The following is a 27,207-nucleotide window of genomic DNA, read 5'->3' as shown; positions in this document are numbered from 1 at the left end:
GCTTCACCGCTTCAGGGTCCCAGGATCGATCCCCGGCTTGGATCACTGCCTGTGCGGAGTCTGCATGTTCTCCCCGTGTCTACGTGGGTTTCCTCGGGGCGCTCCGGTTTCCTCCCACAAGTCCTGAAAGACGTGCTGTTAGATAATTTGGACATTCTGTATTCTTCCTCCGTGTACCTGAACAGGCGCCGGATTGTGGCGACTAGGGGATTTTCACCATAACTTCATTGCAGTGTTAATGTAAGCCTACTCGTGACAATAAAGATTATGAAAAAACCTCATGAGATTGTCCAGCATTTTCTTTTTCTGTTTCAGATTCCCAGCAATTCGCCTTTATTTTATACCTGGCCTTGTTTAGCAAACCCAATGCATGGGGGGGGGGGGGGGTCACAAAATAACGGTGGTGGTTTAAAGATCACTGTGACAATGGAGAGTCCTTTGTCCAGACCTGGGAATGGTGGGGAGGGGACGCCAGTAACAAAGATGGCGAACGCCGGCCGGGGGCAGGGGAAAGCGACGCCATGTTTGATACTGGCTCGGACGCCAGCGGTGGAGGTGGGGTTGGAAGTCACGTGTGGTGGCGTTCTCCTCCCCTCCCCCGCGCGGGCGGCGGAGGCTGTCCGTTGGTTTTGAAGGCGGCTCCCGCCGCCATGCCCAGAAGCTGCAGGGTGACCGATTGCTGCCGGCATGCGGGTCAGCTGGCGGCCGACAACCGCAAGATCAGCTTCGACAAGTGAGTGCGCAGCCTTTTGTTCAGCTAGGCTGAGGGAAGAGGCCATTCAGGCCTTCCCTGTCCAGCCTAGCACATTCGGTGAGAGCCCCACCCCAACACACATTAACAAAACAACACACAAACCTGGGAATGTCCAGGAGGTCAGGCAGCATCTGTGGAGAGAGAGAAAACCCGCTGTGAGTTATTCACCAGCCCCACTGGTGGGATTCTCCAGCCCGTCAGCGGGATTGGCCAGCCCCGTCGGCGGGAATGGCCAGCCCCGTCGGCGGGAATGGCCAGCCCCGTCGGCGGGAATGGCCAGCCCCGTCGGCGGGATTGGCCAGCCCCGTCAGCGGGATCCGCCAGCCCTGCCTGCGTGATTCACCAGCCCCGTCAGCGGGATTCTCCAGCCCCGTCAGCGGGATTCTCCAGCCCCGTCAGCGGGATCGGCCAGCCCCGTCAGCGGGATCCGCCCGCCCCGTCAGCGGGATCCGCCCGCCCCGTCAGCGGGATCCGCCCGCCCCGTCAGCGGGATCCCCGGGATCGGCCCGCCCCGTCAGCGGGATCGGCCAGCCCCGTCAGCGGGATCCGCCAGCCCCGTCAGCGGGATCGGCCAGCCCCGTCAGCGGGATTCTCCAGCCCCGTCAGCGGGATTGGCCAGCCCCGTCAGCGTGATTGGCCAGCCCCGTCAGCGGGATTCTCCAGCCCCGTCAGCGGGATTCTCCAGCCCCGTCAGCGGGATCCGCCAGCCCCGTCAGCGGGATTCTCCAGCCCCATCAGCGGGATTGGCCAGCCCCGCCGTTGCCAAGGGGATTTCCCGTTAGCTGCACCCCTTGCCTCCGAGAAAACCGCTGCGTCGGCGTTGGGACCGGAATTCCCCACCGGGCGTGAGCAGCCGGTGAATCCCGCCCACAGACTTGTATGTTTTGCTTCAGGCGGGTGAACTTTTCCAGCCAAGAGCTTCCCCGGATATCACGTGGCAGTGCCTGCGGGATCTTGCTGTGACCTATTAGCTGCCTCTTTTTTTTTTTAAATAATTTTTATTGAAGAAATTTTTCAAAATACAAACATTTAACCCCCCCTACATTTACATTTAAATTAAAAAAAAAAAAAGTCAAACCCCCCTACTTAACAAAAAAAAAAAAAAAAAGTCCCCCCCCCCCCCCCCCTACTCGCGCGTCCCCCCCACCCCCCCGCCGGCGAACCGACAGTCAGACCAACTTATCATTTCTAGCAGCGTCCTCGGGCAGGCCTTGCCCGTGCCACCACCGCTACCATACTTCCTTCGTCTTTGTCCCCCCCCCCCCCCCTTCCCCCCCCCCTCTCCCCCCCCCCTTCCCCCCCCTCTCCCCCCCCCTTCCCCCCCCCTCTCCCCCCCCCTTCCCCCCCCCTCTCCCCCCCCCTTCCCCCCCCCCTCTCCCTCCCCCCCCTTCTCCCCCCCCTCTCCCCCCCCCTCTCCCCCCCTCTCCCCCCCCTCTCCCCCCCCCTCTCCCCCCGCCCTCTCCCCCCCCCTCTCCCCCCCCCTCTCCCCCCCCCTCTCCCCCCGCCCTCTCCCCCCCCCTCTCCCCCCGCCCTCTCCCCCCCCCTCTCCCCCCGCCCTCTCCCCTCCCCTCCCTCCCGCCCTCCCCTCCCTCCCGCCCTCCCCTCCCTCCCGCCCTCCCCTCCCCTCCCGGGTTGCTGCTGTCACGGCCTCAGTTTCTATCTCATTAGCTGCCTCTTGATGGTGACCGGACCTCAGCGCTTAAAAAAAATTACCTCGCGGGGCAGCACGCTGGCGCAGTGGTTAGCACTGATCCCAGGTTTGATCCCGTCTCTGGGTCACTGTCCGTGTGGAGTTTGCACATTCTCCCCGTGTTTGCGTGGGTTTCGCCCCCACAACACAAAGATGGGCAGTGTAGGTGGATTTGCGACGCTAAATTGCCCCATAATTGGAAAAAATTAATTGGGTGTTCTAAATGTTTTGAAAAAAATAGCCTCGCTGAGCTCTACGGGGCGGCTTGACGTTGCGAAGAGTTGACTTTTACCCTCACGACAGGGCGATGGCAACCTGCTCTTCATCCCAACTTCCTGGCCCCTTCACTCCCTCGTCGATCAAGGGGCTGTTTAACTCGGTCCCCCACCGTCCATCGCTCTCTGGGGAAGGGAATTCCATCCACCAGCGAATGTCCAGTGACAGAGAATTTCCCCTCACTTCCGTCTTAAATGTGGGACCCTTTGTTTTTAAACCATGTTCCGGGTTCTAGTCTCCCTCACGAGAGGAAACATCCTCTTGGCATCCGTCCTGGCCAATTCTCCCTCAGGATATTGTATGTTTCAGTAAAATCACACCTCGTTCTTCTGAACTCAAACGGATCAAGTCCCAATCTTTCATAGAATTTACAGTGCAGAAGGAGGCCATTCAGCCCATCGAGTCTGTACCGGCTCTTGCAAAGAGCATCCTACCCAAGGTTAACACCTAAACCCCATAACCCAGTAACCCCACCCAACACTAAAGGCAATTTTGGACACTAAGGGCAATTTATTATGGCCAATCCACCTAACCTGTACATCTTTGGACTGTGGGAGGAAACCGGAGTACCCGGAGGAAACCCACGCACACACGGGGAGGATGTGCAGACTCCGCACAGACAGTGACCCAAGCCGGAATCAAACCTGGGACCCTGGAGCTGTTAAGATAACCCCATTCATCCCATGACTCAATCGGGTGAACTTTCTGTAAACTGAAATTTGATTCCTTTTCCACTGGCTCCGCAACCAAAATAAATTGTCCTTTTGTTCCCTCTACAAAAACCATCACAACTTCTTTTAAGTTACAGTATTCTTTCGATCTTGGTACAAGATGGTTGATGGACTGCTGCATTTTTGTAGCAGAGGAAATCTAATTTCCTGGCTAAAAACAAATGTAATTGAGTGCTCTGGAAGGTGTGAGTGGTAGAACTGTTGTGAAAATGACTTTAAAGATTAGCACCCTTGGTGGACGGATCGATGACCAGGGGGCATAGATTTAAGCAAAGGGGGGAAGAGGTTTAGAGGGGATGTGAGGCAAAGTGTCTTCAGTCAGAGGGTGGTGGGCATTTGGAACTTGCTGCCTGAAAGGGTGATGGTGGCAGAGACCCTCAGATCATTTAAGAAGTATTTCGATGTGCACTTGTGATCCCAGGGCAGACTAGGCTATGGGCCAAGTGCTGGAATATGGGATTAGAATAGTTAGCTGGTTTATTGTGATCCCAGGGCAGACTAGGCTATGGGCCTTTCTGTGCTGTATGGCTCTATTAAACTATGGGCAGACTGTTATCTACAGCTTCAGGAGTAGCCCCTTGTTTTTTCTTAAGTCTCACAGAACCAACTTTGTGTTTTAGAACATAGAACAGTACAGCACAGAACAGGCCCTTCGGCCCTCGATGTTGTGCCGAGCAATGATCACCCTACTTAAACCCACGTAACCCGTATACCCGTAACCCAACAATACCCCCATTAACCTTACACTACGGGCAATTTAGCATGGCCAATCCACCTAACCCGCACATCTTTGGACTGTGGGAGGAAACCGGAGCACCCGGAGGAAACCCACGCACACACGGGGAGGACGTGCAGACTCCACACAGACAGTGACCCAGCCGGGAATCGAACCTGGGACCACTGGAGCTGTGAAGCATTGATGCTAACCACCATGCTACCCTGCTGCCCTAAGATGCATCTGGACAGATATATGAACGGGCGGCAACAGAGGGAAGTAGACCTTGGAAAATAGGAGACAGGTTTAGATAAAGGATCTGGATCGGCGCAGCCTGTGAGGGCGGGACCCGAGTCTTTTACGCGGCGCCCCTAGCACATGGCGCCCCGGGCGACTGCCCAGGTTGCCGGTACCTTGAGCCGGTTTTGATTGAGGTTTCCATCGAATGACAGAGAGACTCGCACAGTGGCTTTCCAATATGAAAATGAATGAAATGAAATGAAAATTGCTTATTGTCACAAGTAGGCTTCAAATAAAGTTACTGTGAAAAGCCCCTAGTCGCCACATTCCGGCGCCTGGTCGGGGAGGCTGGTACGGGACTTGAACTGTGCTGCTGGCCTGCCTTGGTCTGCTTTCAAAGCCAGCAATTTTGCCTTGTGCTAAACCAGGAAAAGGGAGGAATGGGTTCCACCTGAGTACCAGTGCATCTGCAGTGAGCATTTTACTCCTGACAGCTTTGAATGGAGGTGGGGGGCACAAGACTTGCAGGCAGATGCTGTATCTACAATCTTTTCTTTTCCGGAGCAGCCCACGGTATGTTAGCCCTCAAATGATTTGTATATTCCTCCATGTATGCTTTTATCCCCCCAATCTCAGGAATATTGCTAGAAACCGGCCTGAAATTGCTTCATGAGGGCAACAGGAAATAAGACTCCAGTGGCCTGAAGAGATGGCTGAATGTGACTCCAGGCCCACATTAATGTGGTTAACTCTTAACTTCTCTCTGACTTAACATGTCTCAGTTTTAGGGATGAGCATAATCACTAAATGAAGCAAACATAAATTCTGAGGAATTTATATTTTAAACCGGAGGAGCTCCCAATTTGGACATTTATCTGTATTTTTGGGCTGGATGGGGGGGGGACTGGAAGAGGGATGATTTATGGGCAGCACGGTAGCACAATGGTTAGCACTGTTGCTTTCATAGCTCCAGGGTCCCAGGTTCGATTCCCGGCTTGGGTCACTGTCTGTGTGGAATCTGCATGTTCTCCCCGTGCCTGCGTGGGTTTCCTCCGGGTGCTCCGGTTTCCCCCCACAAGTCCCAAAAGACCTGCTGCTCGGTAATTTGGACATTCTGAATTCTCCCTCAGTGTACCCGAACAGGCGCCGGAACGTGGCGGCTAGGGACTTTGCACAGTAACTTCATTGCAGTGTTAATGTAAGCCTACATGTGACACTAATAAAGATTATTATTATTGAGCCTTTTCATTCAAGGATTTCTATAACAAGAAGCATCCAGAACATCAAAGTTAGGGAAAATATCAGTTGGATGCTATGTTTTTAAAAATACATTTAGAGTACCCAATTCATTTTTTTTTCAATTGAGGAGCAATTTAGCGTGGCCAATTCACCTACTCTGCACATGTTTTGGGTTGTGGGGGCGAAACCCACGCAAAGACGGGGAGAATGTGCAAACTGCACACGAACAGTGACCCAGAGCCAGGATCGAACCTGGGACCTCGGCGCCGTGCGGCAACAAGGCTGCCCGGTTCGATGCAATATTAATTTCCCTCTGCTTTGACCTTACGATTTAATTAACCTAATGTCACGTGACTGCCTGCTCCCTGCATTAGGCTTTAAAACAAATCATTTACAGGATGTGGGCATTGCTGGTTAGGCCAGCATTTGTTGTCCAACCCTAATTCTCTTTTTTTTTTAAAAACGAGCCATCCTTTCGGCTCTTCCAATTATTCACGACTAACCTCTTTTTTTCAACAAACAATTTTATTGAGGTATTTTCTGGCATTGTAAATAGTTAGAGCTTACAGAAATATGCAAACATCAATGTAAAACCAATACTTCAATCAAACCATAATGCACATACCCGCTCGTCTCCCATAGACACTACCCGCCTATTTATCCCCACCTTTTATATGACACCTTTATCCTATCATATCCCAGAGTTCTGATGTAAGATGTCATGTGGAGCCATGAAAAGAAGGGATGGGCGAAACAAATGAATTGCTGTCGAGTTGCATGCACGTTGAGATTATCCAAGCTCCTTTGATGTTTTGGTTGTGGGAAGGACGATTTCATATTTTCTTTAAACTGAATGCAAAACTTAAGTGAAAGCTCTGAGCTACTTTACTACACCAAGCTGGTCAAAAATAAGTCATGCTGAAGCTTTGTAATGAGTGGAAAGGCTTCACCCTAACATTATATTTGGTTCATTGCTCATGTGAAATCAAAGCGCATGGGATTGGGGTAGTGTATTGGAATCGATCGAAAATTGGTTGGCAGAAAGGAAACAAAAGAGGAGCAATAAACTGGTCTTTATTCAAGAGACTAATTCGGATACCAGCTATTCATAATGTAGATAAGGGAACTAAATGTAATATCTCCAACTATGCAGATAAAACAAATCTGGGTGCGAGGGTGGGTTGTGAGGAGAATACAGAGGTGCTTCAATCCGATTTGGACAAGTTGAGTGCGTGTGCAAATGCATAGTAGATGCAGTATAATTTGGGAAAATGTAGCAAAAACAGGAAGGCAGATTCGTATCTAAATGGCTATAGATTGGGCGAGGGGAATGTGTCCTTGTACAGCAGTCACTGAAGGTAAGCATGCAGGTGCAACAGGCGGTGAAGAAGACAAATGGAATGTTGGCTTTCATAGTGAGAGAATCACAGAATCTCTACAGTGCAGAAGGAGGCCATTTGGTCCATTGGGTCTGCATCGAACCTCTGAATGAGCACCCTACCAGGCCCACTCCCCACCCTATCCCTCTACGTCTGGTTAGCACGGCCAATCCACCTAAACTCTGCATCTTTGGACTGTGGGAGGAAACCGGAGCACCCGGGGGAAACCCACGCAGACACAGGGAGAAAGTGCAAACCCCACACAGGCAGTCACTCAAGGCCGGAATTGAACTCAGGTCCCTGGCGGTGAGGCAGCAGTGCTTTTTAAAATAAATTTAGAGTGGCCAATTATTTTTTTCCAATTAAGGGGCAATTTAGCATGGCCAATCCACCCACCCTGCACATCTTTGGGTTGTGTGGGTGAGACCCATGCAGACACCGGGAGAATGTACAAACGCCACTCAGACAATGACCCTGGGGCCGGGATCGAACCCGGGTCCTCAGTACCGTAGGCAGCAGTGTTAACCACCACGCCACAGAGCCGCCCTTAATCGTGTTGCTGACAAAGTTTTTCTTTTGTAATTTAAAGTACCCAATTAATTTTTTTTTCCAATTAAGAGGCAATTTAGCGTGGCCAATCCACCTATCCTGCACACATTTGGGTGCTGTGAGGCAGCAGTGTTAGCCACTGTGCCACGAGGATTCAAGAACAGGAGCTGGGATAGAATCTCTACAATGCAGAATGAGATCATTCAGCCCATCAAGTCTGCACCGACCCCCTGAAAGAACACTCTACCATGGCCCATTCCCCCGCCCTATCCCTGTAACCCCACCTAATCTGTACATCCCTGGCCACTAAAGGGCAATTTTATTATAGTCAATCCACCTAACCTGCACATCTTTGGACTGTGGGAGCACACCTAGAGGAAACCATACAGACATGGGGAGAATGTACAAACTCCACGCACACCGTTACCCAAGGCCGGAATTGAACCCAGGTCCCTGGTGCTGAGAGGCAGCAGTGCTAGCCACTATCTCGCCATGTCTTGCTGCAGTTGCGCAGGGCCTTGGTGAGGCCACACCTGGAATATTGTATGCAGTTTTGGTCTGCTTATCTGAGGAAGGATGTTCTTGCTCTCGAGGAAGTGCAGAAAAGGTTTACCAGACTGATTCTTGGGATGGCAGGACTGATACATGAGGATACATTGGGTCAGTTAGGATTATATCGGCTGGAATTTAGAAGAATGATGGGGTGGGGGGGGGTCTCATAGAAACGTGTAAAATATTAACAGAGCTGGACAGGGTAGATGCAGCAAGGATGTTCCTGATGGTGGGGGATTCCATAACCACGGGTCACAGTCTGAGGATACGGGGTAGACCATTTAGGATTGAGATCAGGAGACATTTCTTCACCCATAGGATTGGTGAGGCTGTGGAATTCGTTACCAGAGGAAGTAGTTGAGGGCAAAACATTGTATGTTTTCAAGAAACAGTTAGATATAGCACTTAGGGTGAACAGGATCAAAGGATATGGGGAGGGGGTGGGGGGTAAGTGGGATTAGGCTATTGAGTTGGATGACCTGCCATGATCATAATGAATGTGAGCAGCACGGTAGCACAGTGGTTAGCACAGTTGCTTCACAGCTTCAGGGTCCGGTTTCGATTCCCGGCTTGGGTCACTGTCTGTGCAGAGCCTACACCTTCTCCCTGTGCGTGCGTGGGTTTCCTCCGGGTGCTCCGGTTTCCTCCCACAGTCCAAAGATGTGCGGGTTAGGTGAATTGGTCATGCAAAATTGCTCTTAGTGTCCAAAAGGGTTGGGTGGGTTTACTGGGTTACGGGGATAGGATGGAGGTTTGGGCTTGGGTAGGGTGCTCTTTCCAAGGGCCGGTGCAGACTTGATGGGCCGAATGGCCTCCTACAGCATTGTAAATTCTATGATTCCTTGAATGGTTGAGCAGGCTCAAAGAGCCAAATGGCCTCCTGCTCCTATTTGCTATGTTTCTATTGTTCTGCTCTCTGAGGCACAAGGGAAATGCCCAAAAGCTTGGAAGTGATGCAGAGTAACTAGAGTCCCGACTGAGTGGTTACGAAAGATTAGAAAAAATTGGGGACTCTTCAATCTTGAAAGGAGATACAGGAAAGGGAGCTTTTGTATGTGACAAGTGAATTAGAATTTCAAGTTATACACCTCCACTGGAGTACACCATAAGAAAACTTAGGTATAAATTACAAAACGTACTGGTAATTTAGCATTGGAATGCAGTGTTGAATGCCTCAAAGCAAGTTAATAGAGACATAAAAGGAATCAAATGTGATGTGGGAAGCTTGAGGGGCTGAATGGTCTCCCACATCGAGATATTGTGACTCGCTGTCAGCTGTGACTGTGGGTAGCACTCTCGTCCCACAGTCAGAGATTGTGGGTTCAAGTCCCAGTCTCGAGTCTTGAGCACACATCCCAAACTGACACTCCAGTGTAGCGCTGAGGGCTGCATTGTCAGAGGCTCCTGTCCTGTCCTTTCGGATGGATGAAAATGATAGCGTGGCGTTGTTTTAAAGATGAGCAGGGGAGTTATTCCTGGCGTCCTGGCCAATATTTGTGGCTCACAACATCATTTTTAAAAAAGCATCTTGCTGGTCATTATTATTACATTGCTCTACACAAATCAGGAGCCGCGTTTTCCCAAATTACAACAGTGACGACACTTCAAAAACAACTTCACTTGCAAAGTCTAAAGCTATTAAAAGATTCAATAGCACTGCAAATCTTTATTTTCCTTAAGTTGCTTAAAAATTGCACATAAGATTTGGCTTGATTTAATTGCACATCCTGGTTTAATTTACACTATCAGCCCTGAGGAATGAATGTTTTCTTCCCTGTTGTGTCCAGAGATGTAAGAGGCAACCCATTTCTTCAACTGCTTTTGCATCGGACAGCTTGTATCTGTTGTTTCCACCAACACCTCACTTTTTAATGGACAGACCATGAGTCAACTCACAACTCTGCAAGGAGAAGTGACTCATCCATTCCCAGCACATCCGAGTTCATAGCTGAATGCCCTTCAGTATTCTGAGACTAAAGCTCTAAATCTAAACTAAAGTTCATCTTTTCCTGTTAAATCTGTAACCTTCAGGTTCGGGTGGAAGTGATACCATTAGACCATGGCTCGATCCTCCAGGAAACAGACATTACTTTTGTGAAAGCATTTCCCTCACTTGACTAAGCAACGGCTTGCACAATATTACATGTTTATTTTGCTGGTAGTACATTATTGGAGTGTTTAATTGTATAAGGGTGGTGGGTATTAATTATGAATTCATTTGTGCTCGGGTGTATATGGGAGAGACTTGAGACTGTGATTTATGGATTTGATGGTGCATGTTGTGAGTTGTGTGTCTGTAAATTAGAGCTTAGTGTGTAAAGATTGAGGGTAGATGGCTGAAGTGTGCTGTCCAATAATGCCAACGGTTTAATCTCTGGGACTTCCGGTGCCGGCTATGTGATGAGCAGTCACGTACTTGGTGGCTCCCTCCAGGATGCCTTGTGTTTGGCCCTTTTCGCCTGTTTAGAGGTGATGTTTGGGAGAAATTTGATTGTTCGATGGGATAAGGTCCCCACATAAAAGTAAGGGATTTGGATTTGATTTATTGCCGCATGTACCGAAGTACAGTGAAAAATATTGTTCTGCGGCCAGTCCAGACAGATTGTTCCATACATGAAAAAACATAGGACATACATAAATATATAATATAAATACATAGACAGACAACGGGTGAAGCATACGTAGTGTAGTGCTACTCAGTTGAGAAGATGTGTGGAGAGATCAGTTCAGTCCACAAGAGGGTCATTCAGGAGTCTGGTAACAGCGGGGAAGTACGTGTTCTCAGACTTTTGTATCTCCTGCCCAATGGAAGAGGTTGAAAGATTGGATTGGATTTGTTAATTGTAATTTTCTGCAAGCAGCTCAAACAGATCATTTAGTACATGAAAAGAAAATACATAATAGGGCAACACAAGGTACACAATGTAAATACATAGACACCGGCATCGGGTGAAAGAGGGAATAAGAATAAGGGAGGGGTCTTTGATTATGCTGCCCGCTTTCCCAAGGCAGCGGGAGGTGTAGACAAAGTGCATGGATGAGAGGCATTTCCGTGTGATAGACTGGGCTGTGTTCACGACTCTGTAGTTTCTTACAGTCTTGGTTCATGCCCAATAAGTATAATGCAAGGTTCAAGGACGGCACGGTGGTGCAGTGGTTAGTACTGGGGACCTGGGTTCGATCCTGGCCCCAGGTCACTGTCTGTGTGGAGTTTGCACATTCTCCTATATCTGTGTGGGTCCCACCCCCACAACCCAAAGATGTGCAGGGTAGGTGGATTAGTCACGCTAAATTGCCCTTCAATTGGAAAAAAAGAAGAATTGGGTACTCTAAATTTATATTTTAAAAAGTAATGCAAGGTTCAATCTCTGTGCCAGCTGAGGTTCTTGGGGCCTGCCTCCTCACCTTGTCCCAGATTGATATTGTGGCCATGATTAGCAAACCTTGGATAATGAAACCTTTACATGGAGCGAGAGAGAGAGTAAAAAAAATTGTACCATGTAATATAGTTGTGTGAAGTTGAATATACTGAGATTGACTTGGAGCAGCCAGTCAATAAAAACAGAATGTATACCCTTGTAGAAAGGTTTGCAATTGAGATTTAAACAAAATACTGGAAGCAGTGTAGGTTGGGAAGAATCCGTGGAGAGAGAAATGTAACATTTTTGATCTTTCATCAGGCAGGTTCTGATGAATGGTGAGTGAGTTGAAACATTAACGGCATTTCTCTCCACAGTTGCTGTTTGCTCGGCCTGGTTTTTCCAGGACTGTATCTCTTTATTTTGGATATCTAGCTCTCCTGGTAACTTTGCTTCTGCAAGTCTAACTGTTCAGTTTCCTTCCACTCTGCTGTTCTGAACTCAGGGTTATTTAACAGCCACTTTGTGCCTTCGCTGTCACCTGTCTGCTGGGAACCATTATCCTCCAGGTGATTGGATAGGGACTGACAGTGAGTGAAAAAGAAAGACTTGCATTTATTTAACGCCTTTCATTTAAAAAAAAATTAGCGTGCCCAATTTGTTTTTTCCAATTAAGGGGCAATTTAGCCAATTCACTTCACCTGCACATCTTTGGGTTGTGGGCGTGAAACCCACGCAAACACTGGGAGAATGTGCAAACTCCACACCGACAGTGACCCAGAGCCGGGATCGAACCTGGGACCTCGGCGCCGTGAGGCAGCAATGCTAACTACTGCGCCACCGTGCTGCCCTTTATAGTGCCTTTCATGACCACAAGACAACCCTAAGCACTTTGCAACCAATAAAATACATTTGCAGCATAATCACTGTCGGAATGTGACACAAACAGCAGCCCACAGCAGCAATGTGATAATGACCCGATTATCTGTCTTAAGTGATATTGATCGAAAGCTAAATAGAACATTGCTACAGTGCAGAAGGAGGCCACTCTTTTAAATTTCCAAATTATTGCTCGATCTCCTGAAGGTACTGTCATTCAGATTAAAGTTACTGGCAGCTTGGTTCAGTGCTCGCACTTTTACCTCTCGAGATGGAAGTACCCATAGGGGATTGTGGCATATAATCGAGGCTGAAATTTCACTGAAATGTCAAGGAAATGTTACATTGTAGGAGGTGCCATCTTTTGAGTAGTAAACTATTTAAAGAATAACCCAGAAATTCCCTTGGTATCCTGACTACCACTTATCCATCCACCATCACTCCCCCCCCCCCCCCCCCCCCCCCCCCCATTGATGTTACTGGGACACTGTTGTGTGCAGACTGGCTGGCTGCCTAGGTAGCAGTGGCTTCAAGGTAGCTCATTGGTTCTGAGGTGCGTGAAGACATTCTGAGGACATAAAAATCACGAGAAATGGAATTAGAATCTATTGATGATGTGGTGTCTCAGCCAGGAGCAGAAACTGAGGCTGGTTTCCTCGTCCGTCGTTGTCCCTAGCCCAAAGAGTTGTAGCATTTCAGTTGTTTCCTTGATTGAGGTGAGGTAACTCGGGGCAGGTCTACGAGCAAAGCTCCCATGTAGGTTCACGTTCTATCAGGTGTTGCTTATATTGACTAGAGCAGCTTTTACGATGTAAATAAGGAAACGTAAATGTGCAATGTCTAATGAATTTGATTATTTTAAATAGTTTGTTTGAGACCAACAATAGATAATCAACTTCTGGGACAATTTCTTAGAAAGAGTCCTATGCATGTTTACTGTACTAAAAAGTTTCTCTATCAAACCATATCTATTGTATTAACCATAAATGAATCGCTGAAATTTCTAACTTGAAATAAAAATCTTTATAGAAAAGGAAAGTTCCTGTTCGATCAAATAGGAATAAACGGCAAAGAAAGAGGTTGGAAACTCAAAGCCACGAAGAAGAAACAACGCCACAAATACAAACTGTTCCAGTTCTGTCACCTGCATCGAATGAACCAAATAGACATGCCGTGTTAATCATGGCGACAGAACCAACTCTACCTGCATCGATGACTGAATTGGATACGGTAGCTCTGTCTTCAGTCAGTGCCTGCATTGAATCGATGTCTGAAGCAATTATACCATCTGCTGAATCTTTACCGAGTTCGGCAGTAAATTCTTATGGATTGCTACACGTGGACAACGGCAAATCCCCTGAATCTGTACTAACGGAGCCATCAGTGTTACCATTTGAAAATGTTGCCGCAATTGAAACTGTTCCACTCACACCAACATTGCCATCTGTTGAAACTTTACAGCTTGTGCCAGCACAGATGTGCGAGGAATCAGAAACAGCATTAACATCGATAGAAATTGTGCTCCCAGCGATGCAAGATATTGAAACGCGAACGTCTTTCCAACCGGAGCCTCCAATGCCAGTCCCTTATGCTCTAACCACATCCATTTTTGAAGATGTAACAGCTTTAACTATGGTATCAACTTGCCAAACAGTATCACACACCAGTTTGTCTTCTCAGATGTCACCCGTATTACTGACCACAGCAACTGGACCTTTAAAAAGAGTGCCTGACTTTGAAACATTACTGACGTTGCCCTCTGCCTTCCTTGTACCCATTATGTCAACTCTGCCATTCATGCAAAGTAATGGAGCTATACCCTCTGGGCCGTTACAGATGTTGAAACGGTTATGCCCACACCAGCTAACCTACCGGAAATACAAGGTGAACATTCATACTACAAAAGTGACTTGACCATTGAACAGCTTGAAGGGATCATTACTAACCTGCAAAAAAAGGTGAAAGTTATACAGCAGCGCGATAGGAGGAATTCAGCCCGGCTGAAAGCCATGGAAAACCTTGTGGACCAGCTGAAAAACGAAAATGTTGGAGATGGTAGGTAATGGAGCTAATCTGGGATTTGTTTTTTGAGACACGTAGGAGAAACTGCTACGGTTGGTAACAATAAGTAAGAATGTAGATAAATCAGTAGTTAAGCGATTAAGATGCAAGAGACTGGTTATCCCTCTGCTATCTTCGCCAGCCTCCTACCATCCATCCTACTGCTCAACCAAACCTATGTTGCTGGTATTATAGCTTGCACTATTGCCCGTTTGTCCATTACCCCTGTACTCACTGACTTGCATTGGCTCCCGGTGCAGTAATACCTCAAACTTAAAATTTATGAGTTCAGATTTCCCCCCTTGACCCCACTCTTCCCTTTGCCAGTAATCCCTGCCGGCGCTAAAACCCTTGTAGATCTCAGCATTCCTACTATTCTGGCCTCGAGCGCATCCACCTTTTCCATCGCCGCACCATTGGTGGCCATGGAATTCTCGCCTTCAATTTCTACTAAATCTCTCCTCCTTTACATTTGTTAACCCACCTGTTAACCCACCCACCTGCACAGACTGAACAGGGCAAACCCTTGATCCATCTCATTGTTTGCTCCAAAACCCAATTCAAATTAAATCCAATTCATGGTCTCCACATAAGAGACATACACCATCCAAGATAACTAGAAAAGGAATTGTACCTCACCATGGGCCGGATCTCATGCTTGATCTGAGCCAAAAGGCCACCTTTAAGAAGCTCCTTAAAACTGGGCTTTTGGCCACCTGTCCAATATCTCATTACATGGGTTGCTGTTATGTTTTGTTAGGTAATGCTCCTATGAAATGCGCTGATTATGTAAAAGAAACAGAAAATGCTAGAAAAACTCAGCAGGTCATGCAGCATCTGTGGAGAGGGAAAGAGTTAATAGTTCAGGCTAATGGCTCATAATATAGAAATGTCATTTAAAAAAAAAAAAATTTAGAGTACCCGATTATTTTTTTCCAATTAAGGGGCAATTTAGCATTGCCAATCCATCTGACCTGCACATCTTTGGGTTGTGGGGGCAAAACCCACGCAAACACAGGGTGAATGTGAAAACTCCACACAGACAGTGACCCAGAGCCGGGATCGAACCTGGGACCTCGGCACTGTGAGGCAGCAGTGCTAACCACTGCGCCTCTGCGCTGCCCTCGTAATTTGTTTTTATTTGATTCGAGGAATAGAATAAATAACAGGGACCTGGACAATTACCTGAAGTTTGAATTGCTTTGAGATTGGTATTACGTTAAGTTGGCTGTCGGGCGGCACGGTAGCACAGTGATTAGCACTGTTGCTTCGCTGTTCCAGGGTCCTGGGTTTGATTCCTGCTTGGGTCACTGTCTGTGTCGGAGCCTGCACGCTTTCCCTGTGTTTGCGTGGGTTTCCTCCGCGTGCTCCGGTTTCCTCCCACAAGTCCCCAAAGATGTGCTGTTCGGTGAATTGGACATTCTGAATTCTCCCTCGGTGTACCCGAACAGGCGCCGGAATGTGGGGACTAGGGGATTTTCACAGTAGCTTCATTGCAGTGTCAATGTAACCCTACTTGTGGCAAAAGATTATTATTATATGCTGGTTGCCTTTGTGTCATCCCAATTACAGACTCATAGAGAAGGCAGATTGAGCCACTTGCTTCAAACCTTAAAATCCACGCTGTTATTCTGCAGATTTTGTAGTTTGGATACTGGAAGCTGAATCATAGGAGTGCCAGAAAATTTAGCAGGAGTGGGCCATGTGTTCCTCAAGTCATTTCTGCCATTGAGTAACATTGTAGCTGATCAAATTGTGGCTTTAACTCTACTTTCCTGCCTGTCCTCCATTACCCTGGACTCCCGTCTAGATGCAAAAACCGTCTTAAATCCACCCAGCATGGCAGCATGGTGTGCAGTGGTTAGCCCTGCTGCCTCACAGCACCGATGTCCCAGGTTCGATCCTGGTTCTGGGTCACTGTCCGTGTGGAGTTTGCACATTCTCCCCATATTTGCATGGGTTTCACTCCCACAACCCAAAGATGTGCAGGCTAGGTGGATTGGCCATGCTAAATTGCCCCTTAATTGAAAAAAATGAATTGGGTACTCTAAATTTATAAAGAAAAACTCCACCCAGCCTCCACTGCACTGTCGGGTAGAGAATGCCAAAGATTATTAGCCCTCTTGTTATTGGCCAGGGTTTAGAGAACACCAAAGTATATCATGGAGTTCACCTGACCCACAACTGTTTATAGATTTTGGAATGAGCATAAAGGCCTACCTTTCAGGTGTTATTCAACAGAGGCCTTAAACATTTTTAATCAAAAACAAAGAGTGTGATTCTCCGAAATGGAGACAAGTCCCGATGCCGGAGTGTTTCACTCTGGCGTCGGAGCCCACTCCCAGCCCCTTATTCTCCCGCCCCCGGGAGAATTTTACACGCGCTGGGCCTTGGCGCCGTGTAAAAAGCGGCGCTGCGTAAATGACGCGGCCGGCGTTGCATAAATGAAGTCATGCGCGGTTGCCGTCCTCCCGGAATGGGGGGGGGACCGGAGCAGAACTCGACAGGGCCTTTCTCGGCGGTTGGGAGAATGGCGGAACGGCATCAGACCGGCGTGGCGCGATAAAATGGCACGGCCGGCGATTCTCCCAACTGGCGTGGCCTCAGAGAATCGCGCCCAAAGTTTATTCTACTAATTTAGTTAACATTTCCATATACACACACACAGTAAGCATTTTTATCAACTACAAACATAAATACCCCACATACCTACAGTTCTCTCTCTCTAATATATATACATAACCCTTAATAACTTCTCTTTTTGCTGTTTCAACTTGATAACAATATCCAATAGAACCAGAACACCCCTTTTTACCAAAACAGTAGGTTTAAATTCTTTACAGAAAACAATTATCGTTTTTAACATGCAGAGAGAGGAGAAGTCTTCTTTGTCTGAATCCAGCTTCCAACAGTGTAAACCAAAAGTAAAACAGCCAGTTTCCAGATCAAAATGAAAGTAAACCCCGGAGCCACAGCCCAGCTCCACCCACAGAACGACATCACTGAAGCTATGTGAGGAGACAAAACATTTCTTAAAGGGACACTCCCATTGACACTCTTGAGAGAAAGAAATCCTCCTCAACACAGTCATAAAGAGGAGACCCTTTAATTTGATCAATGTGCCTTCTGGTTCTGGATTCCCCCTATGAGGGGAAGCACCCTCTCACAATCTACCCTGTTGTGGATGCTGGGATTTGAATTCTATTCTATAAGCAACTCTCGTGTACAATAGGTGATTTTTCTTTTTAAAATTATGTATTCAATATATTTTTTAGATGATAGGTTGGGGCTGGGGGAGCATCCTGAACCACTACACAAGGATGTCAAAGATTGGGTTTCGACCCATGCTTGATACTAGACACAGGTTGACCCAACCTCTATAATTTATTCAAAGATGAGGTGTTGGGTGAGTTCAGATCTTGCTGCAGGCACAGTTCTTTACACAGAATTCAGCTGTGTTGACTAATATCTCTTTTACATATTTTTATGATATATTTGCAGAACATAACTACATCATTATATCTCCCCCATGGTTTTTCTTCAAATCAGTAACCTGTACCTTTTTGACACCACACCAAAGTGTGATCATTTTCTGTTTGGATCTTGAAAGTTAACAGCCTGTCATGAACCTGCAGCTGATCCTGATCTTGTTCTTGCTTAATATCGTTTCAATTGAACTTGTGTCTCAGGGCAGCACGGTTGTACAGTGGTTAGCATAGTTTCTTCACAGCTCCTGGATCCCAGGTTCGTTTCCCGGCTTGGGTCACCGTCTGTGCGGAGTCTGCATGTTCTCCCCGTGTCTGCGTGTGTTTCCTCCAGGTGCTCCGGTTTCCTCTCTCACTCCAAAGATGTGCAGGATTGGCCATGATAAATTGCCCTTCGTGTCCAAAGGAAAGGTTAGGTGGGGTTACTGGGTTACGGAGATGGGGTAGAGGCGTGGGCTTAAGTGCGGTGCTCTTTCCCAGGCACGGTGCAGACTCGATGGGCTGAATGGCCTCCTTCTACACTGTAGATTCCATGATTCTATTCTGTGATTTTAGAATCACTCACTGTTAATTTATCTTGTTCACTTCCTTTGGGATCTTGAACACTTCAATTAGATTAATATTGCCGTTTGCATTTAGAATTCCTGATACCTGTGCCCTATTCTATCGTATTTACTATCTACCGCACAGTATGCTCAGGTCTTTAATGTAACCACTGCTATCCTCCATGATATTTCTTCTTGTCTTCTCTTGTCATGTGAAATACATACTATTTAGCTTTTATTGCCACTATTGAGTGTCCACTCCTAGTCTCATGACTTTGCATTTTCCACAGTAAATAACGTTGACCACTCATCAGTCTCCTCAATCTATCAAAGTCTGTGTCTGTATTTGATCAGTTTTTTAAAAGTTAATTTATGGGATGCTGGATTAGGCCAGCATTTATTGCCCATCCCTAGTTGTCCTTCAAAAGGTGGTGGTGAGTTGCCTTCTTGAACTGCTGTAGTCCATGAGGTTTAGGTGCACCCACTGTGCTGTTCGGGAGTGAATTCCAGGATGTTGCCCCAGCGACAGTGAAGGAACAGCGATACATTTGCTCCCTGTTTAGAGTTGCTACCAGTTCTTCGACCACACTTCCAAGTAATTTATGTATATTGTAAACAGCATTGAGTCACGGACAGAATGTGTGTGTTCTCTTCTTGCCCGTGATCAGCACGGGGGGCATGGTGGCATAATGGTTAGCACTGCTGCTTCACAGCACCACGGTCCTGGGTTCAATTCCAGTCTTGGGTGACTGTCTGCGTGGAGTTTGCATTTGCGTCCCGCGTCTGCATGGGATTTATCCGGGTGCTCTGGTTTCCTCCCACAGTCCAAAGATGTGCAGGTTAGGTGGATTGGCCATGCTAAATTTCCCCTTAGTGTCCAGGGTTACAGAGATAGGGCAGGGGAGTGGGCCTAGGTGGGATGCTCTTTCGGAGGATTGGTGCAGCTTCAATGGGCTGAATGGCCTCCTTCTGCACTGTAGAGATTCTATGGTTTGTATGGAAAGACGTTTCTTACCGTTGGAGTGTGTAGTCCAATTAAATAATTCAGCAGCAAGCTTTTGAGAGTTTCTTTTAAAAAAAGGTAATTTATTCTCTCCCACTCACCCCAATTAAATACAGTGACAGACATGCACTGTCTCACTCGCGCAATGACACACACACACTAGATACTGGTAAAGATACTGATAAAAGCCATGGGGTGTTTCATATTGGCCGTGCACTTCTAGTTGCCACAAATTATGTTTATCCAGTATGAGAATACTTCCAACTTCTTCCATCGGGCAGAAGATATTAAAGTCTGAGAACACGCACAAACAGATTCATAAACAGCTTCTTCCCCGCTGTTACCAGACTCCTAAACGACCCTCCTATGGACTGAACTGATCTCTTCATGCATCTTCTCCACTGAGTAGTACTACACCCCTGTATGCTTCACCCGATGCCAGCGTCTATGTATTTACATTGGGTATTTTATGTTTGCCCTATGTATTTACTTTTCATGTACAGAATGATCTGTCTGAACTGTATGCAGAACAATACTTTTCACTGTACCTCGGTACACATGACACTAAACAAATCCATCCATCATATTCCTGCCAGCACAGACCATCTCTGTAACAGCACCCGACTTTCTGCTGAACGGTAGCACGGTAGCATGTTGGTTAGCGTTATGGTTTTCCAGCGCCAGGGTCCCAGGTTCGATTCCCAGCTTTGGTCACTGTCTGTGCGGAGTCTGCACATTCTCCCCATGTCTGCGTGGGTTTCCTCCGGGTGCTCCGGCTTCCTCCCACAAGTCCTGAAAGACACGCTATTAGGTAATTTGGAAATTCTGAATTCTCCCTCTGTGTACCCGAACAGGCGGCGCAATGTGGCGACTAGGGGCTTTTCACAGTAACATCATTGCAGTGTTAATGTAAGCCTACTGGTGACAATAAAGATTATTATATTATTATATATCATAACTTTGTTACCTCTCGACTTGGCGATTCCACCATGCTCCTGGTTGCGCTCCCACATTTTATCCTCTAAACTCTAGGTTAGCCAAAACTCTATTGCCAATGTCATAACTCACAGGAAGTCCTGCTCCCCGATCACGCCTGTGCTTGCTAACTTTGAGTCCTGTTCAAGCAACATCTTGGACGTTAATATTTGCAACCTTGTTTTCAAATCCCACCATGGCCTTGCCCCTCCCTATCTGTCATCTCCTCCAGCCCCACAACTTTCCAATGTATCTGTTCTCCTTTAATTTGGCTCTTGTGCAGCCCCAGTTTCATTGCTCCACCGTTGGTGGATGTCCCCTCAGCTGCCTGGAGTCCAAGCTGTGGAATGCCCAATCCTACACCTTTCTACCACCTGTTTTTTTTATACAGTTAGAGTATCCAATTATGTTTTTCCAATTAAGGGGCAATTTAGCGTGGACAATCCACCTAACCTGCTCATCTTTGGGTTGTGGGGGCGAGACCCACACAAACACGGGGAGAATGTGCAAACTCCACACGGACAGTGACCCAGAGCCGGGATCGACTGGGCAGCCATCAGGCTGCAGGGCTAACCCACTGCGCCATCGTGTTGCCCCTCTCTACCGCCTCTTGATGATACTCCTGAGAACCCACAGCTCTGACCAAGCTTTTGATCAGCTGACCGAATATTGCCCGTATGACGTGGTGTCAATCTTTGTTTTATGACATTCCTCTGAAACATCTTGAAATGTTTTGTTATGCTAAAGCATTTATACAAATATAAGTGATTTGTTTCCGTGAGAATCCAGACTAATGAGTAGCTGCCCAGCCATGCTGAGCTGGTCTGACTTTTGTTCCAGTGTAGACAGAGGGAATCATCATTATAACAAGGTCACAAATTTATCGAAGCACTCAAAGCCAAGGAAACCCACAGTGCAAGCTCGAAAATGTGCATCCCGGAGCTGCGACCTTCCCAGGCTGGTGTAACTTCAGAGTTATCCTTCAATTTAAAATAACAACTGCAGTGTTGAAATCAAACTGTTTCAGGCCATTCCTGCAACTCACAATCACTGCTGTGACTGACAGGGAAGGTGTCAACCTCCATGTCAGCGATTAAAATTGAAGTTTCAATTTCTTTTCCCCAGAGGTGATGCGCCCCCTTGTGATGTCCCATGATAACAACCAATGAGAAGGTGATTAGGAACTACTCCTAAACTAGATTGCAATCGTTATGCTGTGTTGCCATTGGGAAGTGGTGATGTTTGATGAGAACAAAGATCAATACAGCACAGGAACAGGCCCTTCAGCCCTCCAAACCTGCGCCGATCACGTGTCCTATCTAGACGCTTGTATCCTTCTATACCCCGTCTGTTCATGTGCCTATCCAGATAAGTCTTAAAGGTCGCTAACGTATCTGCCTCAACCACCTCACTTGGCAGTGCATTCCAGGCCACCACCATCTTCTGTGCAAAAGCTTTCCCACACCGATAAGTGATAACCAGAGGATCGCTCCGGGGAGTGGGGAGGGCTGGCTGGATTTGGGGGGGGGGGGTTCAGGAGGTGGCAGCGGGCAGGGATCGAGATATTTGAAGACCTTTTTATTCATGAGGGCTTCCTGAGCTTGGAGGAGTTTTGAGGAGGAGCCTGGTGGGAATGGGTTCCAGTATCTGCAAGTGAGGGATTTTATACGGAGGCAGGTTTCGACCTTCCCGCACCTGTCGTACCGGGGACTACATGATAAGGTGGTGTCGAGAACAGGAGTAGGAGAGGGGAAGGTTTCAGAGATCTACAAGGATCTGATGGAGTGGGAGGGAGCCGCGATAGGGGAGGTGAAGAGAAAGTGGAAGAGCTGAGTGGGGAATTGGAGGCCGGATTATGGGTGGAGGCCCTGAAGTGAGTCAATGCATCTTTGTCGTGCGGCAGGCTCAGCCTGATACAGTTTAAGGCCACACATGTCAGTGGCCCGGATGAGCAGGTACTTTGAGGAGGTGGAGGATAGGTGTGGGCGCTGTGCGGGGGGGGTCCTGCTAACCATGTCCATATGTTTTGGGCATGTCGGAGGCTGAGGAGTTTCTGGCAGGGGTTTGCTGACGTCATGTCAGAGGTATTAAAAGTGAGGGTGGTTCCAAGGCCAGAGGTGGTGATCTTTGGTGTGTTGGAAGGCCTGGGGAGCCCAGGGGGCGGGAGAGGCCGATGTCCTGGCCTTTGCCTCCCTGGTGGCCTGGAGACGGATCCTATTAGGCTGGAGGGACTCAGTCGGAAGTGTGAGTTAACGACATGGCGGGGTTTCTCAGACTTGAGGGAAATCAATTTTGCCTTGAGGGGATCGCTGCAGGGGTTTGCCCGGAGATGGCAGTCGTTCATCGACTTCTTCAAGAAAACTTAGGCTGTCGGTTGGGGTGGGGGGGTTTGGAAACAGGGGGGCATGAGGGGGGTGCGAGTAAGGGCAGGAGAGCCTGTGGAAGGGGGGCTGGGGAAGGTGGTACTGTTGCGTAAATCACATTTGGCTGTGGTTTGTCACGGGGGTGGGGGGGGGGGGGGGGGGGGGGTTGGTTAAATTGTTCTGTTCTTGTTGCAACCTGATGTTTAAAATTATAAATGCCTGATTAAAATATTTTCTAAAAAGAAACTTCCCCCTCCACACATCTCGCCACCCTATTATTTTTAAAGATGTGTGTTCTCGTTAACCTGTGGAACTATGCTACTACTAAGGAACAGAATGCATTAGTTTGTGTCCCAAACCAATGCAATCCACAGAAGGTGAATTTTGTGGAGCCCGTGTCATAATTTTAAACATGATGTCGAGATGCTGCCGTTGGACTGGGGTGGGCACAGTAAGAAGTCTTACAACACCAGGTTAAAGTCCAACAGGTTTGTTTCGAATCACTAGCTTTCAGAGTGCAGCTCCTTCATCGTGTGAATGATTTTAAACATTTATAGACTACACCTGAGACTCAAAATGGTTGGGAGAGGAACTCACAAAATCTGAAGATCTGAAAGGAGAATAAACTACATAGGCCTAACCTCACAGATTAAGAATTGATAGATGTCTGCGCGATCTGAATAGTCGAAGGACGGTGCAGTGTGTTCAGCTAATTCTTTGTTGTTGCAATTTTCAGCCCTGCTCACAGATAAATGCTCAGGTGGTTAATCCCTCCAGTACTGTCACGGTTGTTTGTGAAGACAATGGCACTATTATTTATGCAGTTCAACAGTCATCAAATGAAGATGGTGATATTCTTTGAGGACGATGTTCAACTTCAAGGACAACAACCGAACTTCACGTTCTAATCCCCGTTTGCTCGTGGAAGAACTTTGTAATTTTTCTTTGAAATGAAACGATTAAATTTTTATTTTATTTCTACCATTAGTCTATTACAAACTTTGTTTAATGTAATCACAGTGATGACCTGACGCACTTGATTAAACGCTGAAGCGTGGAATGTTGGCTAACCCAGAGCTCTTGGGATTTTTGTATTTAGCCCTGCAAGAATAGTTGTGCTCTCTCTCTCTCCCTCAGTAATGAGTATCTGCTTGGTTATTTGATAACAGGGACATCCAAGCTGATATTAACCTGATGGCTACAAACAGGTAAGCTTATCGAAGGAGTGGGTTCCTGGTTTCTCATCACAATGGAAGGCCAATGAAATAGACAGTGTAACAAGCTCAAAAGCCGATAAATGTGTATTCGACAGAGATCGGATTGAGGGTATAAGGTAAGAACAGTGGAATACTGCGTCAGGCTGTGACTGATGGGCAAAGGCCAATGTTCCAGTTAGTCATGGTACAGTGTTAGTTCTCTTGCCTCTAGACCTGGAGGGATTGGGTTCAAACTCTACTCGAGGTTTGAGTATGTAAAATAGGCTGACATTCTCAGTGCAATACAGAGGGTGTGCTTCACGGTCACCAGTGCCGTCTTTTGGATGAGATGTATAAAGCGAAGGTTCGCCTCCCCCCCCCCCCCCCCCCCCCCCCCCCCCCCCCCGGAGGTGGATGTAAAAGGTTCCATGACACTATTTTGAAGAGGAACAGGGGAATTCTCTGGTAGCTTGGCCTATATTACTTGCTCAATTAACATCCCAAAACTTTATCTGGTCATTGTTACCCTGCTGCTCAGGGGAACATCCTGCGTGCAAAATGGCTGCTCTATTTTCTAGAATGGCTGCAATTCAAAAGAAGGCAGCTAATTGTCTGTAAGGTACTTTGGGACGTCCTGAGGTTGGGAAAGGCACTATGTAAATGCAAGCTTTTCTTACATAAAAGTAATGATTTTTATGGGTCTACTATGGGGCGGCACAGTGGGTAGCACTGCTGCCTCACAGCGCCAGGGACTCGGGTTCAATTCCTGCCTCGGGTGACTGTCTGTATGGAGTCTGCACTTTCTCCCCCTGTCTGCGTGGGTTTCCTCCGGTTTCTTCCCACAGTCCAAAGCTGTGCAGGTTAGGTGGATTGGCCGCGTTAAATTGCCCCTTAGTGTCCAAAGATGTGCAGGTTAGGTGGGAGGACGGGGATAGGGGAGTGATGTCCGTTCAGAGGGGAGTGGTGCTCGTTCAGAGGGTTGCAGACGCGATAGGCCGAATGGTCTCCTTCTGCACTGTAGGAATTCTCCTGCACTCTCGGAATTCTAAGGTTCTACTGACCCTTACAGACTGGTAAAATTCAGATTTAATTACACATCTCATGAATTAGCCAATGGCAGGTGAGGAAGGATAAAATAACCCACAATCTCCTCTCCAGATTGCTCTCCAGTGACTCTCACTGCAACATGCACATATAGATGGGACTGAGCTTTGCTGTAATGCTGCCACAGTTGGCTCGTGAATCAGTATTCACTATTTGGATTGTCACAGTTTAGAAATGTTACTTGTCAACACCCGGAACATTATTCCACTCTGATTCACCTCAAAGAGATGAGATAAGAAAAATTGGGAATATCAAAAGAAAATTAAGCATTACAGTATCATCTAGACAAACGTTATTGCACACAATACTGCAGATAAAGAATTTATAGCATTGCATTTTAATACATTTTTCTGGTTAATTAAGACTTTCACTGAAAGTCAGCAGGGTAGCATGGTGGTTAGCATAAATGCTTCACAGCTCCAGGGTCCCAGGTTCGATTCCCGGCTGGGTCACTGTCTGTGTGGAGTCTGCACGTCCTCCCCCTGTGTGCGTGGGTTTCCTCCGGGTGCTCCGGTTTCCTCCCACAGTCCAAAGATGTGCGGGTTAGGTGGATTGGCCATGCTAAATTGCCCGTAGTGTCCTAATAAAAGTAAGGTTAAGGGGGGGGTTGTTGGGTTACGGGTATAGGGTGGATACGTGGGTTTGAGTAGGGTGATCATGGCTCGGCACAACATTGAGGGCCGAAGGGCCTGTTCTGTGCTGTACTGTTCTATGTTCTATGTTCTAAATATATCAATCTAACAATCCAAGAAACGTTTTTGTATTAAATTGGGGAGGTCTGATATGCAATCACTATCTCATTCAGGGGGAAATGTTTAAAAAGCTTCTGTCTCCAATTTATTTTGCATAATGCCATTTTTGGCAATGATCTGAGCAGAAAAGATTTTGTTCCTTACAACAGTTATATTGAATCCACCATTTCTACTTGTTCAGAAAAGATCTTCTGTTTGCCTCGTGCTTTCCAGATGTCCCAAAATGATTCCGACAACTTGTCATTTATTACTCATCTCAATTTTAAATAACAATCTATGTTTGATTTGTTCTTTTAAAATAAATACAATGCCAGGTATTAATATTGACTTCTAATTTGTGTTGAGGAGCATTGTTGCAGTTTACCCAGTGTTTGGCAATCGACTATGGCATTCCAGGCTCATTAGACATTGAGCGAGTGAATTTAATTCAGCCACTTTAACAATGTTACATTTTTTTGGAAAACAGTGGTAACTTAATTTGCTGAATTTCATGTGAAAAATGTGTTTCTTTTAACAATGTCATGCACATTAATTTAAATTAACTTCAAAGACAAATCAAAGTGATGTCGCAGGAATACTGGCAGTGGGTGGTGAGTATTTTTCTCATTTATCTTTCAAAACTAAGGCAATTTTAGTAATCATAAGGTTCTACGAGTAGTAGCAAGGCTTATTAATAATAATAAAGCTAATAATAATCTTTATTGTCACGAGTAGGCTTACATTGATTAACACTGCAATGAAGTTACTGTGAAAAATCCCTAGTCGCCACATTCCAGCGCCTGTTCGGGTACACAGAGGGAGATTTCAGAATGTTCAATTCGCCTAACAGGCACATCTTTTGGGACTTGTGGGAGGAAACCGGAGCACCCGGAGGAAACCCACGCAGACACGGGCAGAACGTGCAGACTCCGCACAGACAGTGACCCAAGCCGGTAATCGAAACCGGGACCCTGACGCTGTGAAACACCAGTGCTAACCACTGTACTACTGTGCGGCCCATATTAGAGTGCCAGGTAGCATTTCCTAGTCTCCTAACTAGGGAATTTTGATTAAGGTAAGGAATATTTATGAAATAATATAAACACAGGCAGGACTAGAGACATTAAATAAAATTTAATTAATAAAAAATTGACGAGACGCTATAAAATGGGAGGGCAGGGGATGTGTGGTGGCTTTAGAATGTGGGAACTTATGAACACCCATGTAATCCAAGGCAAACATGTCTGCAATAATTGTCTATGGCTGGAGGAACTTTGGCTCAGTTGTTAATGTGGAGGCCAAGCTGCAGACACTGCGACACGTCAGGGCGGGGAGACGTTACTCAGACACTTTGGTTCCAGGGAGTGGTCACATCTCTTGG

General features: G+C 47.1%; 1 protein-coding gene across 1 annotated transcript; it reads left to right on the top strand.

Moving 5' to 3' along the window:
* The first annotated feature begins 650 nt into the window (after positions 1 to 650).
* LOC119957684 (THAP domain-containing protein 5-like) lies at positions 651 to 23,865 on the top strand. Its single transcript, XM_038785760.1, is given in 9 exon segments — positions 651 to 733; positions 4,601 to 4,615; positions 4,617 to 4,646; positions 4,835 to 4,979; positions 9,306 to 9,308; positions 13,393 to 14,194; positions 14,197 to 14,418; positions 21,558 to 21,598; positions 23,532 to 23,865. Coding segments are annotated over 9 exon segments (1,467 nt in total). The 3' UTR covers positions 23,658 to 23,865.
* Positions 23,866 to 27,207: the final 3,342 nt, after the last annotated feature.

Source organism: Scyliorhinus canicula, chromosome 27, assembly GCF_902713615.1.
Source record: "Scyliorhinus canicula chromosome 27, sScyCan1.1, whole genome shotgun sequence".
Classification (NCBI taxonomy): Eukaryota; Metazoa; Chordata; class Chondrichthyes; order Carcharhiniformes; family Scyliorhinidae; genus Scyliorhinus; species Scyliorhinus canicula.
The sequence above is the reverse complement of the archived record's forward strand: the minus strand, read 5'-3'. Positions and strand labels throughout refer to the sequence as shown.